The sequence below is a fragment of the Leucopleurus acutus genome (assembly GCF_964270905.1).
Source record: "Leucopleurus acutus genome assembly, chromosome: 10".
Classification (NCBI taxonomy): Eukaryota; Metazoa; Chordata; class Mammalia; order Artiodactyla; family Delphinidae; genus Leucopleurus; species Leucopleurus acutus.
Window position 1 is genome coordinate 67,724,889 of NC_139153.1, and position 15,594 is coordinate 67,740,482.

General features: G+C 50.2%; 1 protein-coding gene across 4 annotated transcripts in view; it reads right to left on the reverse strand.

The window, feature by feature from the left end:
• Positions 1-15,594, reverse strand: part of CPNE5 (copine 5) — a gene marked incomplete at both ends in the record, with an annotated part of 89,676 nt that overhangs the window by 43,063 nt on the left and 31,019 nt on the right. For 3 of the 4 annotated variants that reach the window (XM_082849036.1, XM_082849035.1, XM_082849034.1), the window contains 4 exons: positions 1,845-1,904; positions 3,679-3,755; positions 3,970-4,009; positions 5,477-5,580. In XM_082849036.1, coding sequence (XP_082705162.1) covers positions 1,845-1,904; positions 3,679-3,755; positions 3,970-4,009; positions 5,477-5,580 — 281 coding nt within the window. The remainder of the gene's footprint in view (positions 1-1,844; positions 1,905-3,678; positions 3,756-3,969; positions 4,010-5,476; positions 5,581-15,594) is intronic. The other variant, XM_082849037.1, reaches the window with a different exon arrangement.

A 15,594-nucleotide genomic window follows, 5' to 3' on the forward strand; every position in this document is an offset into this window, starting at 1 on the left:
GAATCCCCTGTAGGAGGGCAATTCCCAGGGTGGAGCTCTACCCAGGGGATCTGCACTACCTCTTCCTTTGATCAGGAGGGCCCCCTCCCCCAGGCACCATCCCATCCCATTCCGATTGTTTAGGACTAACCCAGAGGGGTCCCAGTGCAGCCAGGGGCCACTGGGAGGGAGAAGAAAATGGCACGTTGTCCAGTAGCTGTGTGACTTTGGGCTCACTACTACACCTCTCTGAATCTCAGTTTCATGGCCCATAAAATGGGTGTAATTGTAGCATCCATTTTACTAACTAATATGCACACACACAGTGCCTGGCACAGAGAAGGCCCTCAAGAGCACCATTTCTCTCCCTGCCTGGTTTCCTTTACAATCGTGCAAAGCTGATAAAATCTAGCCCCACAATTGGGCCAGCCTCAGGGTCACCAGCATGTTGACTGTGGATCACATTTTGAGAACCACTGATGGAGCTCTCCCCAGTGCCAGCTCTTAAACGGAGAGGTTCTCAAACAGGGGAGGCATGGGAGCCGGCCCTGAGGGCTGATGAGACAGCCCAAATCTCTCCAAATCAGGTGAGCAGAGCAGAGGCTGCATCTCGAGGTTCCCCTGCCATAGGCAGGTGGCGGTGCCTGACAGCTTGTCCCCCTAGACTTGGGCAGCTGAGTTGAGTAACTCAAAGCCCCTCCCTACCTCCCCCGCCCCCCAATCTGGCCCTCCTTGCTAGTAAAGATTGATTTGTTTGACCAGGGAGATAGAATCCTCACACCAGCCTCCTCTGTCCAATGGTTCTCCATCTGCTCCTCTCTTTGCCTCTTAGCCCCTCTTCTATTTCCAATCTTTCCTTCCACGCTCTCAAGCCCCAGTCTGCTCCCACCTGCTCGCTTGGCCTCTCTCTCTCTCTCTCCCTCCCTCCCTCCATCCTTCTGGTCTTTCTTGCTCTCCCTTTCTGTTTCTCTCTCTGACTCCTGCTCCCTCTCCAATTGCTGCTTCTCTACTCTTCTTATAAATTAGCATCCATATACTTCCTGGGCTGTGACCATCCCTGGGTCCTCTGACGGCCTCTTTCCCACATCCCGCTAGGCTGGTGGCCAATCCAGCTGCTGGGACCCCAACTTCTAGGAGCCCTCTGCAAAGGCCAGTGGAGCTTTGCTTACTCAGCCAAAGTGCTCGTCTCCAGAGGCACCTCCAGGCTGGTCCCCCAAGCAGATGCTCCCTACCCTGGCTCCCCCACCCCTGCCAGGTGAGGACCCTTTCTCCAACCAGGAGAGGAAAGGGAAAGAGTGGGAGGGTCTTGGTTGCCATATCTGCGTGAGGCCAGCCAAAAGCAGATGTTCAGGGTGGGGCCTGGAGGAACAAGGCCAGCCTGCCACAGCTGGTAAGCAAATGCGGAGAGTAAGGATTTAGCGGAACCTACTCTGTGAGCAGGCTGACATCCAGCAGTGGAAGCAACGGAGAAGAAGATGGGGAGGAGATGAAGAGAAGAGAGGGGAAGGGTTAGAGGAGATGGGAGGTGGAAGAAAACTGGTCGGGAGAGAGGAAGGGAAGGAAGAGTGCCCAGCTCCTGCTGATTCCCAGAAACAGCCCCTACCTCTAAGCCCCACCCTGCTCCCTGAAGTCCTATGAGCCATTGGGGCTGGGGATGCTGGAGCTCTAGCCTGGACGGGGGGAGGGCCAGCTGCGGAGTAGCCCAAAGTGCCACTTTAGGAGGGACCCAGGACCCTCTCTGTGTCCCTGACCAGGGCTAAAGGCACAGTGGTAGGAGCAGGGACTGGGCCAGGACTCTGAGGCCCCCTCTGCAGAGCTGGCTGAATGTCTGAGGACTCCAGGGCTAGAGATGTCTGGTGGCCTACCCGTTGGATACAGCTGGCATGGGTTTGCCTGTCCTGGAATTCAGGCTGAATGCTCCTATTCTGTGGAGAGAGAGAGGGCAGGTCATGAGCTGAGTATCCCCATTCTGAGAGGCCAGAGCACTTGGCATCTAGATTCTTGGAGACAGGTTTCTGTTCTGGGTCAAACATCAAACCAGGACCAAGAGCCACAGGCCAGAGGAAGGAGAGGTCTTCTTCCCAAACCTTGTTGTGAAGCCCTGGGCAGCTCCACCCAGGGGTTCTCAAAGTGTGGTCCCCAGGCAAGCAGCATCACAGCCCCTAGAAATGTGTTAGAAATGTAAATTCTCAGGCCCTTGCCCAGACCTGGGGTTGGAGCCCAGTAGTCTGCACTAAACAAGCCCTCCAGGTGATGCTGATGCCTGCTACAGTTTGAGAACCTCTGCTCTACCTCTTTGAGCCTCAGTGTTTGGGCTGTGAAATGGGGAGATTGCTGAGATAATCACATGAGGCCATGGAGACAAAAGACTGTCTGGTTCAGAACAGATGCCCAATGAAAGGGAGCCGTTCATAGGTCTAGCCTGGGAGACAACTAGACTTAGACACATGAAAACTTCACGTGTCTTCAGTGGGGAGAGTAGATCCCCCTCCTTCACCAACACCCAGCATCTCGACATTTTAGATCCCGCTTACCCTTTAAGGCTCCTCTCAGTAGCCATCCCCTATCCCAAGTCTTCCTTGATCCCTCTTGAAGGTGTGTCCCTCCACCAAAGGTGGGTCAGGGGACAGCACAGACCCAAATAACTCATGTGCATTTGATCCAGACAGTGGGGAGCTGAGAGGGGCCGACACAAACTCACTTCCGGGACCCCAAACTCTATAAACTTCAGAGCCCCCAAACATAAGTTTACTCCCTGTTCTCAATAAATGATAGCTATTTATCACTATCTTCTGTGAACCCAGAGGAGGAGACGTTTGTGGGGATAGTGAGGCCTTTCTGGGGACCCTGAAGTTGCCACACAGTTATTGGGGGTCAGAGACAAGGGCCTGGGAGAGAGACCACCCCCCCACCCCCACACAATAACACATTCTGCAGTTATTGATCACGGTGAGGGGACAGCATCCAGTGTGAACTTGGCAGAAGCAAGTGCGGGGCTTTTCTGCCCACCCTGCCCTATGACCTGGACCCTTGTCTTAGCGTGCAGGCCTCTCTTGCCTGGGCCTTACTCCTGGGGCTTCCTGAAACAGGGACAAGAGAGGTCACCCCATCACCTGGCCAACCTGGCTGGTCCCTGAAGCCACCCTCAGGCTCCACTGTGACAAGCCTTGGGACTCCACATCCCAGAGCCTGCTCAGTGTAATAGTCTTCCCCTAAAAGCACTTAAAACCCTATGATGCAAGGGCAGGGTGGGATAGGGAGGGCCTCACCATGCCCAGCTCTGGCCTCAACAAGGTATGAACAATCTGAGGAATACTCTTTGTGAGTAGATCCCTGGGTTCAAATCCCAGCTCTTCTACTTCCTAGCTGTGTGGCCTTGGGCAAATCAATTTCCCTCTCTGGGCTTCAGTTTCTTCCCCTGTACAATGATGGGGTGGGGTGTGAGAGTGGGGTAGATAGTATCTCGGGCCATGCTAAGGAACATGGGGTTCTAATAATTGAGCCAGGGTCCCTCCAAGATAACTGGGTTAAAAGCCCTGCAAGGGCAAGGCCCATGAGGTCTCCTTATTTCCGATTGTCTGTTATGACTGGCTGACTGCTTTGCCCCTGCCCTGAGCCAGCCCTCAGCAGGGATGAACAGGAAGTTGGCCCATCACTGAGGAAGCAAACCAGACAGGTCCCACTCCCCTGAACACTTACGTGAGGGACTTCTCCAGGCGGCTCCCAGGGGACCCCACAATCTCTCCAAGGGTGCAGAAGGCCTGGCCCAGAAAATCCTGCACATCCAGGGCACAGAAAAGACCACTGTCACCCACTCTGTTCACAGCCATCCCACCTGCTCCATCACCTCACCCCTGGAAGTATGAGGGCTCTGAAATGACAGGATGCAGCATCAGACACATTCTGTGTCACAGTGAAGCCCAAGGCCAACTCAGAGTTTGGCATTTAAGAGACTTTCAGAATTGCTGGGCAGGCACTGGCAGAACTCACGTGTTTGGATAAATCAGGACTCTTGGAGTCAACATCGTATCTGCGGGGAACACAGAGAGATGGTGAAGGCAGCTGGGGCATCCTGCCCCAAATTGCCTGACTTCTTGAGTTGAGCCAGAACCCCTGCTCCCCCAAAACCAGGCACCAACACAGTGGATATTTCTGGGAGTAATAGCAGGGAGATGCAAATGGGGGCCCTCTAAGGTGCTAGTCTGCCTCTTGATCTGGGTGGTAAATGGATATCAAAATGCATCATTGGGGTAATGCTATTAAGATCTGGGCGCTTCACTATATGTGTTATACCTCATTAAAAATTGAAAAATTAAAATAAACTTGCTCTGCCACCCTGGCTGGTTCACAGATACCCGAGCCACCCTGCTCTTCACGGACTGTTCTCCCATCTTCCCAGCTAAGGCTCAGCTGCCCTTGGACTTCAGTACCTTGCCTTTGACCTTCCCTGATTGTTCCCTTTTGCCCAGGCCTGCCCAACCTGCCCTCCGGCCTGAGCACTCAGGAAAGAGGGAGGCATGAATACCTGTACCTCAGCCCGCCACAGGCAGCTGATCCTGCAGCTGGGCACCTCTCTTCACCTGGGGCTGGCTCACCCACAGCCTCACCTGCGGCCCTTCCCTCCTGCATTCCGCCTCTAGTCACACTGGCCATCTCTGCAGCCAAACAGTCATTCTAGGTACAGACAACTCCTACTGAGGGGCAGTCGTCATTGTGCCAGTCCCCTTCCCTGAGCACTTGCTGTCTCCAAAGTGTCACCAGGTGACTTCCCTACAATGGGCTGCATTGACTGCTCTGGGCCTCAAGTCCTTCTATTGCTGCCTCCAATGTCATTTCCTTTCACTGCATTTTTTTCCTTTGCTCTCTCAGGTGCCAACCCCTCTTTTCTTCCCCACTCAGTCCACAATTCTCTAGGGCACAATCCTTTCTAATCACCTTAGACCCTGAAAATACAACAAAACACCACTCCTCCACCTGCTCATCAGACTAAAATCTCACCATCATCCTTAACCTCAGGAGAGGGGCACTCTGCATCTTTGTGATAAACACACAGATGCTTTGAGCCCCATCAGCCAAGTTACCTCTGCAGGAGGGGAAACTGGAGGGGACCCTGTCCCAGAACAAGCTTTGACAGAGGGAGAAGTCAATGGGGAGCTGGGGGGAAAAGGGCTCCCCAGAATTAGAGCTGGGTTGCCCCCAAGATCTTTCCTCACCACCCCCCGAATCAGGTAGCTTGCCCAGCACCCTCCCACACTGAGACAAATGGGGGGGTGCCTTTGTTCCCCCTCCCCACCTCCTTTCCACCTCCTGATGAAGGTGGGGCTGGATTCAGCTAATTGTCACTTTTATCCTACGCCAACCCTGAGCTCCTCTACTATCACAGCTCCCCGCTACCTTCCCTCTTGAGGAAACTCCCGCCCCACTACAGGTCCTGTAGCCCCACCTCCCATCCATGGTTCCTTCCCCAGCTCCATCCTCAGCACGATCTTCTACTTACAGGTCAAAACGGAGGTTCTGCTTCTCCTCGAAGAAGTAATCCACGATGAATTTGCGCACAAAGTCGGGATTGAGTGTGTTGTCGATGACTTCAGTGCGTCCGAACTACAAGAGGAGATGGGGCGTGGATCTCACGGCCAGGCTGGTGGAACAGGGGAGCACTGGGCTCGGAGCCCCTCAGTCCTGAACCCGGTAATGATGGAAGCCACGACTCTCCCAGCTCCTGCCCCCACCCCCCCCATCAAGGGGAGAGCTCCCACATCTAACAGTGGAAGCTGTCCACCTATGGCTCCAATCTCCATTGTCACTTTATTCTCCCTTTCTCTATATAGGCTCCACTCAAGTGAGATGGTTTTGATACCTGGATACCTGAGCAGGCCCTTCACTTGTTCACCTCACTGCCTTTGCCTAGGCTGTGTCCTCCACCTGGCCTCCCTTTCTCAGCCAATGGCACATCCTCCAATCCTTCAAGGTCTGCTGTTAATGCTGCCTCCTCCAGGAAGTCTTCCTGATTCCTCCAACCAGAGAATTACTTCTCTCTGAGCCACCACTGAACTTGTGCCACCTCTATGACCACCTTCCTTCTCTGACTGATTCCGCATTAGGGGTGTATTGATTTGATGCCCCAATTGTAAATGCAAGGCAGAGACAGGGACTGTGGGATCTTTTAAGGTCCCATCTCGTGTGCAATCCCCTCCCCTTGAATATGGGCGGGAGCTAGTGACTCACTTCTAATGAAGACTGGACTAGAGCACAAGTCACTTCCAAGGTTATGTTATAAACGACTATGGCTTCCGTCTTAGGCGCCCTCTCTCTCTTGCTCGCTCACTTTGATGAAGCCACATGCCACGATGTGAGCTGCCCTGTGGGGAGACCCATGTGGCAAAGAACCGAGGCTATCAGCCAACCCACCCCCGAGAATCTAAATCTTACCAAAAACCACTGAGTGAACTTAGAAGTGGATCCTGCCCCAGCTGAACCTTGAGAAGACTGAGGCCCTGGCCAACACCTTGACTACAGCCTTGTGAGAGACCCTGACGTAAAGGATTCCACAGAGCTACACCCAGATCCATGACCCTGTTGTTTAAGTGGCTAAGCTGTGGGCTAATTTGTTACTCAGCAGTGCATAACTAATTCAGAGACTTAACTTTCTTGGTAACCCCTGCAACATATACACTAGAGTTTGGCACACACTGGACACTCAATAATTATATCCCATTAAACTCCCTGAATGACTTAAAGCAAGTCACTCCCCATTTCTGGGCATGAGAATTACTTAAAGGGTTTGTTAACACATAGATTGTAGGTTCTGATTCGGTGGGTTTAGGATGAGGGCTAAGAATCTGTACTTCTTTTTTTAAAATAAATTTATTTATTTTATTTATTTATTTTTGGCTGCGTTGGGTCTTCGTTGCTGCACGCAGGTTTTCTCTAGTTGCGGCGAGCGGGGGCCACTCTTTGTTGTGGTGCGCAGGCCTCTCATCACGGAGGCCTCTCTTGCTGCGGAGCACGGGGTCTTCAGTAGCTGTGGCACGCGGGCTCAGCAGCTGCGGCACACGGGCTCAGTTTCTCCGCGGAACGTGGGATCCTCCCAGACCAGGGCTCAAACCCATGTCCCCTGCACTGGCAGGCGGATTCTTAACCACTGTGCCACCAGGGAAGCCCAGAATCTGTACTTCTAAAAATGCAGGTGACACTGATGTTGTTGGTGCAGGGACCTCCCTTGGAGAACCACTGAGCTAGACTGTGGTCCACAGGGCTGGGAGCTCCCAGGAGCCTTCCCATGTCATGGAGGGGGGGCAGTGTGGGCACCGTTCCGGGCTACCAGTTCCATCAAAGCACCTCTTTTATGTCTTCAATCCACTAGATAATTTTGGTGAGATTTTATTTTTAAAAAGGGACATGGGTCTAAAAGATAAAGTGCAAAAGCACTGTACACTCCATGGTGGTAGGGCATGATATTCCCCAAACTAAACAAGATAGGCAGACAAAATGAAAATATTTTAAATAGGTTGTCAATCATTCTTAACATGTTTCCAGTTGTCTGGGACATAGCTAGGTGTCCCCTTCTCCCCTGAAGTAAGTTAGAAACCTGCAAAGAGAACCTCCCACCCAGGGCAGTGTGGGGTCATCTGGGGAGCACTAGATTTGGCACCTTCCTGCCCTCAGGCCCACAGCGAATCAATCTCTCATTCCCATCAATTCCATCAGCTAAATCTCTCCCCTCTCCCTGCCTCCTCTGCCGTGGCCTTGGTCAGGCCTCTTCATTTTCTCGCCTCAATCACTGCAATAGCCACCTCCTGGCAGGTACCCCAGGTAGGCCAATCGCTAATGCTTAAGGACTCAGCTCCCCGAAAGTCCAGCTCTCTAACTCCCACCCCTTCCCTTGCACTCCCATAATCCTCCTCATATCCCTATGGCTGCACTCATCACAAGACCTAATAATGATCTACTCTTTCCATCCCACTAGACTGAGCTTCTCAAGCAATGGGTTGGCGGGGATCCAAGTTTTCCTCATCTTTGCAGCTCAGGACCTGACACAGTGTTTAACAGAGTCACAGGCTCACAGTCCCACATGATTATAGCACCAGCAGCTGCAGTAAACACTTCACACCATATTACCTTATTTAATCCTTTTATGGCAGGCTTCCCTATTTTATGGATGAGAAAATGAAAGCACCAAAAAGCCAAGTAATTTGTCCAGGGTCACATGGCTAATAATTGCTGACTTCAAGGCACAACCCAGGCATTCTGGCTCACGTTCTCTAAGCCATGTTACCCTACATATAAGGTCCTGAGGGCAAGGACAGCAGAAGCCCACTGCTCCCAGTGACTGGTATACAGTAGGTACTCATTGTTGAATGAAGAAAGGTTGAATGAGGAAATCGATGAGAGGGTTTGAGTCCCAACTTCATCACAAGCTGATTGTGTGACTTGATCGGAGACTTTCAAAGCCTCAGTTTCCTCACCAGAAGATGGAGAATAATACTCGTTCTGCTTGCTTCTTAGAGTTATCCAACTCAATCCAATTATGAATTCAACAGTTTTTAAGCACTTATAAAGTAGGCCAGGCAGTGTGGTGGGTGCTGGGTTACAAACATAAATAGAACACGAATCCTGTACTTAAGGACTTCTCTATCATAGGTGGGACAACTCAAACAAATAACTACAATACAGTGTGACAACACTGTTAACAGAACTATATACAAAGGTCTAAGGCAGGGTGCTCCACCCTAGCTGGGGAAGTGTGAAAGTTATTAAAATGTACAAAAAAGCAGATCACTGGGCATCCTGTTTCGCATACTAGTCCAGGTATCTGATTTCATAGAGGTCTGCATCGTTCATTATCTCTGAGCTACTTTACAACTCCGTAAATTATAGAAAGCATAGAGTAATGCAGATGATTTTATCCATAGAGATGCAAATGGATTTTCCTCAGTGGAATGCAATTGATTATTTGATTATTACCCTGCGGATACAGACCAATTTTGCAGCTATTTGTAAATTCATTTCAGTATTCCTGATTTCATATATGTGTGTGTTGTTGGAATTATTTGAACCAGTTATAACATCTTTCTGGGTCCCTCGTTGATTAATAAGTTGAATAAATCTTTGCCGTGTGTTCATTTTATATTTCTACGGGAATCGTGATTTTGTCTTTAAAAAAACATATCCTTTAACAGATTTTTAAAAATACCCATGCTTGGAATTCCCTGGAGGTCCAGTGGTTAGGACTCTGCGCTTTCACTGCCAAGGGTGAGGGTTCAATCCCTGGTAGGGGAATTAAAATCCCACGAGCCATGAGGAGCGGCAAAAAAGACAAACAAACAAAAAAACCCATCCATGCTCAAGCCCTACCACAGGCCAATTAAATCCAAATCTCAATGGGTGGGGCCTGAACAACTGTATTTTTTAAAAGTTTCCTACATGATTCTAAGATGCAGATGGAGTTGAGAACCACAGATTCTCAGTAGGAACATGGTAGGAGGAAGGAAGAAAACTAACATTTACTGAGCCCCTTACTGAATGCTTAGTAGATCAAGTGGATCATTGAATTATTGCATTCAATTCTCACAAAAACCCTGTGACCATTTACCCATTTTACAAGTGAGAAAACTGAAAATCAGAGAGGTTAAGTGACTTGCCCAAGCTCACACCAGCTAGGCACAGCTGGGATCTAAACCTAAGAATGTCTAACTCCAAAGCTCATTTTATATTTATATATATATATACATATATATATATATGTATATATATATATTTTTTTAATTTGAAGATCTAATTGGCTTTATTAAATGACTCACGAATCGGGCAGCATCTCCTCTAGGAAGCACAGAGATACTCCCCAAGGCTTATTATATTTTTACTTCATCTAACTGCCAAGAGTCCTCAAGCATTATGAAAGCCAAATAAAGATGAGGTTTACTTCACAAGCATTTATAGAAGCCTCCCTGTGTGCAAGGCCATGGTAAGGACATTGAGTTGAATAAGACTGGGTTCCTGCCCCACCCCACAAATTCCATAACGATCTTATAACCCTGGTTGCAAAACAGTTCCTGCGTTTTCCTCTCCTGCCCTTTCTAATTCTTAATCCCGCGTGTCTTCAGATGCAAAGAAAATTTCTCCTAATAGCTTTCTAGAATGTAGACTATTCCAGGAAAACACCCAGGTTCGAGAGAATCCTCTCTTAAGAAAGGGACCTGCCTCCTCCTCAATGCACTGCCTTCCTCTCTCAAACACAACAAAAAAATCCCTCCGGCAGGATTTTATATAAACTCCAGCCCAGAAGAGGCAAGTATTCCTTTGTGCATCCTTCCATCTCCCTCCACTCCCGGCAGAGACTCCAAGGAAAACACCCATTAGGGAAGATGACAGCGCTGCTTTTAAAATGGCACTTGAAGCGCAATAGGGGGGAATTCCCTAGAGATTGATCTCTGCTGGAGAAGAAAATGGAGTTCCCCTGGAAACAGGACACGGAGGGGGACTCCAAGGGCACCCAATATCTCCTAGAGCAGGAAAGGGGACAAGTGAGCCTGGCTGGGCGGTGATAAATTACCAGGACCAGGGGTAATTAACATATATGCACATCCTAAACTACTGTGAATGAAATCTTAAACCCAGGGACTTACTAAAGATGTTTTATAGCCTTCATTACTTGGGCTAATAACAAAGGGAAAAAAATGTGAAAACTTGGATTTTAAAAATCCAAGATGCCACTGAGTCCGTGTCAGATCCAATTTATACCCCTATTAATGACGGTCAGCTCACAGCTGAACTGATGTTTTTTTTAAAAAAAAAAAGAAAAAATTAATTTGGTTGTATTTCGTTCTACATAGAGAATTAGAGATTTCAAGCCAGAAGGGACTTGGAGAGATGAGGTTTTAGCAAGCAGCGGGAAGCACGCAAAGGCACGAGATCTGACTCTGCTAAGGGGGGCTTGGGGAGGAGGGGAAGGTAGGTTAACCCCTCACCACTCTGTAATCCTGAGCCGAGCCAGCCCTGAACGCCCTTCCAGGTCCCTGGAAGGGCCTGTCCCTCCCTCCATTCCATTCTGAAGCCCTCTGTCCACACTTGGTCTCTAAGGATGGGAGGGGGCCTGATACTGCTCAAGTCTGGGGCACAGACCACCAAACACTGGTAGGCACAGGAATTCTCTGATGAACAAAGCTGCAGGGAAGCCCCAAATCTGCTTTGTTTTACCAAGTGATTCTGATGCAGAGAACCCTAGAGAATTGTTGGGTAGGTGGCAAGTGTGGACTGGGGAGGCTGTGGTATGAAATTGGGGAAGGGGCTGAGCAGTCGGGGAGGTGAGGGGACTCTGACCCTAGGGGCTGGGACAGCATCCCAGAGAGGAGAAAGTACAAATGAGAAATAAGCCTGGAAATTAGCGTACTCACCCTCTGGAAAGCTTACTTCTTGTCCCTGGCAACAAAACTCAGTGGGAAAAGCTCCTGACATGTCACAAAAGATGCTCCCAAGGGTTCCTAAAACCCCTATGACTAAGTCCCAAGAATATCAATTAAGCAGCATTAATTACATATCATCAGTTTGAGCGAGACCCTCAGAGGGGAGGCAGACTTGAAACTTCTGTGAGGACTAAATTAAGTGGCTCCCAGGGGCTGTGCTACACATAGAAGTCGAGATTTATGGGGGCAGGTGGGCAGCTGTCCCACCAAACTGCCCTGGGACAAGGGCCAGTGCAAGGCTGGGATTGAGAACCCAGGTCAGGCAGTAAGGTCTTCCCTTCCCACATCCAACTACAAGGCCAGGAAGGGGCAAGCCTGTGTCAAGACATGGGCCTCCTGACCTGCAGGGGGCACTGAGCTGGCAGTTAGTCCTAGACTGATTTGGAGGCTTGTTCTCCATGCCGGAGAGTCTCCTGCTGCCGCCCCACCCTGCCCAGCTCCTTCTCCATTCCAGGAGATTGCTTCCCATCAAACTCCATCACCTGGTTCCCTTGCTCTGTGGGTTCCAGTTGGGTTTGGCCAGTGGGAGGCACTGGCAGATGGCAGATGGCAGATGGGAGACGGGAGATGAGAGAATGTGGGCTATTTCCTCCGTCTCTGGCCCAGTCTCAGCACCATGGTTCTGGGAGGGGCTGCTCCCCCCACACCCACCACCACGCTCACCTCTCACTCACACACAATAACATTGTCTCCTCCCACTGCCCCTTCAAGCCTGGGTGGAAACAGCTCCCTGTTGTTGCCAGGCCCTGGGTGCTGCACTGTCCCTGTGGGTGTCCTCAACCTCACCCATACCTTTGAAAGAAATCCATTAAATCTCTTCAGTGAAAACAACTGAGTAGAATTCTCTCTCCTGCTGGGACCCTGACTGATATATTTTCTCTCTCACAAACACATTCACACACTCATACCATTTCCAACTCACCCGAACATAAACCAAGAATGGTCCCCACCCCCACCCCATTCTTCTTAGACACGGTAACATTCATGTCACCAGTAAAGTGTGTGACCCCTGCCCATGCAGCCTAGGTACCCAAGGTCTGTGACAGCCCTCAGAGATGCAGGGTCCCAACCCAGCCATCCTACCTGTGGGCCTTGGTGGGGACTCTCAGGGTCCAGGGCTCTCACCACAGCCTCTGCTTTGTAGAAAGTAGCCATCCCGGCCCCATCCACACAGATGTCAGAGAGCCCAGCAGGGAAGGGCAACCGCTAGATTAGAACCAGCTCTGAGTGGGCTGTGATACCCTGAAATTGAGTGCAAATATCTGTACATGTCCTCATTTTCTGGGGAGAGAAGCCATGGTTTTCATCAGTTTCTCAAAGGGAAGCAGAAAGCTTTAAGAACCACTAATTCTAGCTTTGGAAGGCAGATCTTGGGGGTTCGCACATAAGGCAGTAAAGTGAAATAGTTAATAGAGCAGTCTGAGGCCAGGCTTCCTGGTTTCAAATCCTGGCTCTGCTATTCACTGGCTGTGTGACCTTGGCCAAATCCCTTTGTTAGGGAACCGTTGACCAAAACTGTCCACCTTGGCCAGGCACCATGATAACCACTTGCATAAGTTTCTCACAACAGGAGGTCCTGATAAGGAACATGGTACTGCTGCTGAAAGCTAACTGGGAGAATATGGGAGGGGCCAAAGAGAGAGGGGAGATGCCAGCCCATAATACGTCTTGTAAAACTAACTGGAAGAATTTGGGAGGGGCCAAAAGGAAGGAGGAGACGCCAGCCCATAATATGTCCTACTAACCTCCCAGAATCCTTTCGCTGGAATCCATCTTGGCTGAGAGATGCACGCACCACCAGGAAGGACCCTGAGTCAGACCAAGTCTGGGCCAAGCAAGATGACTGGCCAGAGACAACCCGGCAACTAATCCCATTACCATAAAACCTGAGACTGTGAGCCACGTGGCAGAGCAGTTCTCCTGGGTTCCTTACCCTGCTGCTCTCCACCCAGGCGCCCAGTCCCAATAAAGTCTTCTGCTTTGTCAGTGTGTGTGTCTCCTCAGACGATTAATTTCTGAGTGTTAGACAAGAGCCCACCCTTGGGCCCTGGAAGGGGTCCCCCTTCCTGCAACACCTTCACCTCTTTGCCTTAATTTCCTCTTCCATAAAATGGGAAATGACCATTTATCCACACTTTATAGAGTTGTTGGAGGCTTAAATGATTTAGTGTATGTAATATACTTAGAAGAGAGCCTGGGACATAAAACATGCTCTGTAAATTTGTGATTCCACACTCTGGTTCTTTATAAATCCCAAACCCTGGCCCAGCCACCCAGGAGGTATATACCTCCCAAGTCTCTGAACTCAGCCCTGTCTCTGAGATGCTCCTGGCCCTAACCGCTAACATTCCCTACCCATCTTCCATGCCTGAGAAGGTTTCTATCCTCCATCTAAAGGGGTCCTCTGTGCTTAAGTCCCCTGGAGGTCCCAGTTCTGTGTGGTTTCTCTCCAAATAACTTCCACATACAGGGTAAGGCTGAGGGGAAAATTCAGGGCTGGCCCTTTGCTCTTGCAAACTAGCTGCTCCATTAAGATCAAGGTTCTGCCCTCCCTGTGGGCTCCCCTCAACACCTAGCAATGCCCAGGCCTCAGTTAGAAAAAAGGAAGTAGAATGTGTAAATTTTGCTTAGCCACCCAGGCCTAGAGAAGAAAATTCACTCTGGCCACTGCAGGAAAGGGAAGGCAGGAGGAGCCCTTGGGCAAGGAGGCTGCTAGTGAGAATGGGGCGAGTGGTGCCCTTGGCCCACTCATCCCCAGCTCAGACACTGGAGATGCAGAACAAAGGCAGCCTGGGAAGAGGCTCTCTCTGTTGCTTCCAGATTTCCAAAATCTGGTCCTCTTCTTCTTCCTCACAACCCACTTGCTGGGGGCAGTGACAGCAAGCAGCTCAGGGATGTCTCCCAACATGTCGGTCAACTCCCCACAGATGCCCATGGCTGGAGCCAGGGAGGTGCAGAGGGGTAGCCAGGCCAGTGGCCCAGGAGCCCCACTGGCCAGGGTTCTGTTACTTATTATCTATGTGAGACCACCTGGGTAACCCCTCGGAAGGTGCATTTCCCCATCGCTAAAACAGAACATCCTTCCTTCTCCAGGGGAAGGCTAGAGGGAAATGTGCATTAAAGGCTGCACAGAGCATCTGCTGCCCAGTTGGTCTTCAATACTGATAACAACTGTCACCAAGCCCTACCAGGTGCCAGGTGCTAAGTGTTTTCCATATATTAACTCATTTAATATTCATAATAACCTTATGAGGCAGTACTATTATCATCTTCATTTTACAGAAAAGTAAACTAAGATAAGGCTCAGAGAGACTGAGTGACTTGCCCAAGGTCACACAGCTAATGGGTGGAAGGAACAGCATTCAAACTCAGGCATTCTGGCTCCTAATCAATTAGGAGTTGATTGAGTCACTCAACAATAAGAGGTTAATACTGTGAATGAGGCTGGGAATATGTCCTATCAGTCTTTACCCCAGCCCAACCTCTGAACTTCTTCAGTGCTGACTGTCCCTTCCACCTGGTTAATTCTTCCTGTGGAATTGGGTGGTTCTACAGGTCAGGTGGCACAGGTGAGCGCCCCGATCTATTCCTCTGCTCAACCTCCACACCACCTCTAACCCCTACACACACACATACACACACACACACACACACACACACACACAGTCCTGGTCCTTCCTATGATTTCTGTGAACATTCATTGACTAACAAGTTGACTCAGAACTGAAGATTTTAGGGCCAGAAGGAACCAAATCCTCTCAACCAATGAGAAAAGAGAGGCAGGGAAGCGGGGATGGGGTGCTCTGACAGGTCACATAGCTGATTAGGAAACGGGCAGTGACAAGAGCCCAGGCCAGGCGGGGCTCTGGCTCTGAGCAGTGCCCTCTTGTCCCAGAAGCCTGTCTATGCCCCCCTCTCCCAGGTTTCTCCCTTCCATCAAATCCTCCTCCTCCTTCCGCTTTGTATCGTGACTTCTCATCTTCACAACACTTCCACACATTCATGATCTCATTTAACCCCCCACTGACCCCCATGGAGATGATTTTATTATCATCCCCATTTTACACATGAAGAAGCAGAGCTCCAGGAGGCCCGGGGGGAGGGCCAGGGCTCCCAGGAGTGACAGGATCACGGTGTTCACTGCGATCCTCTG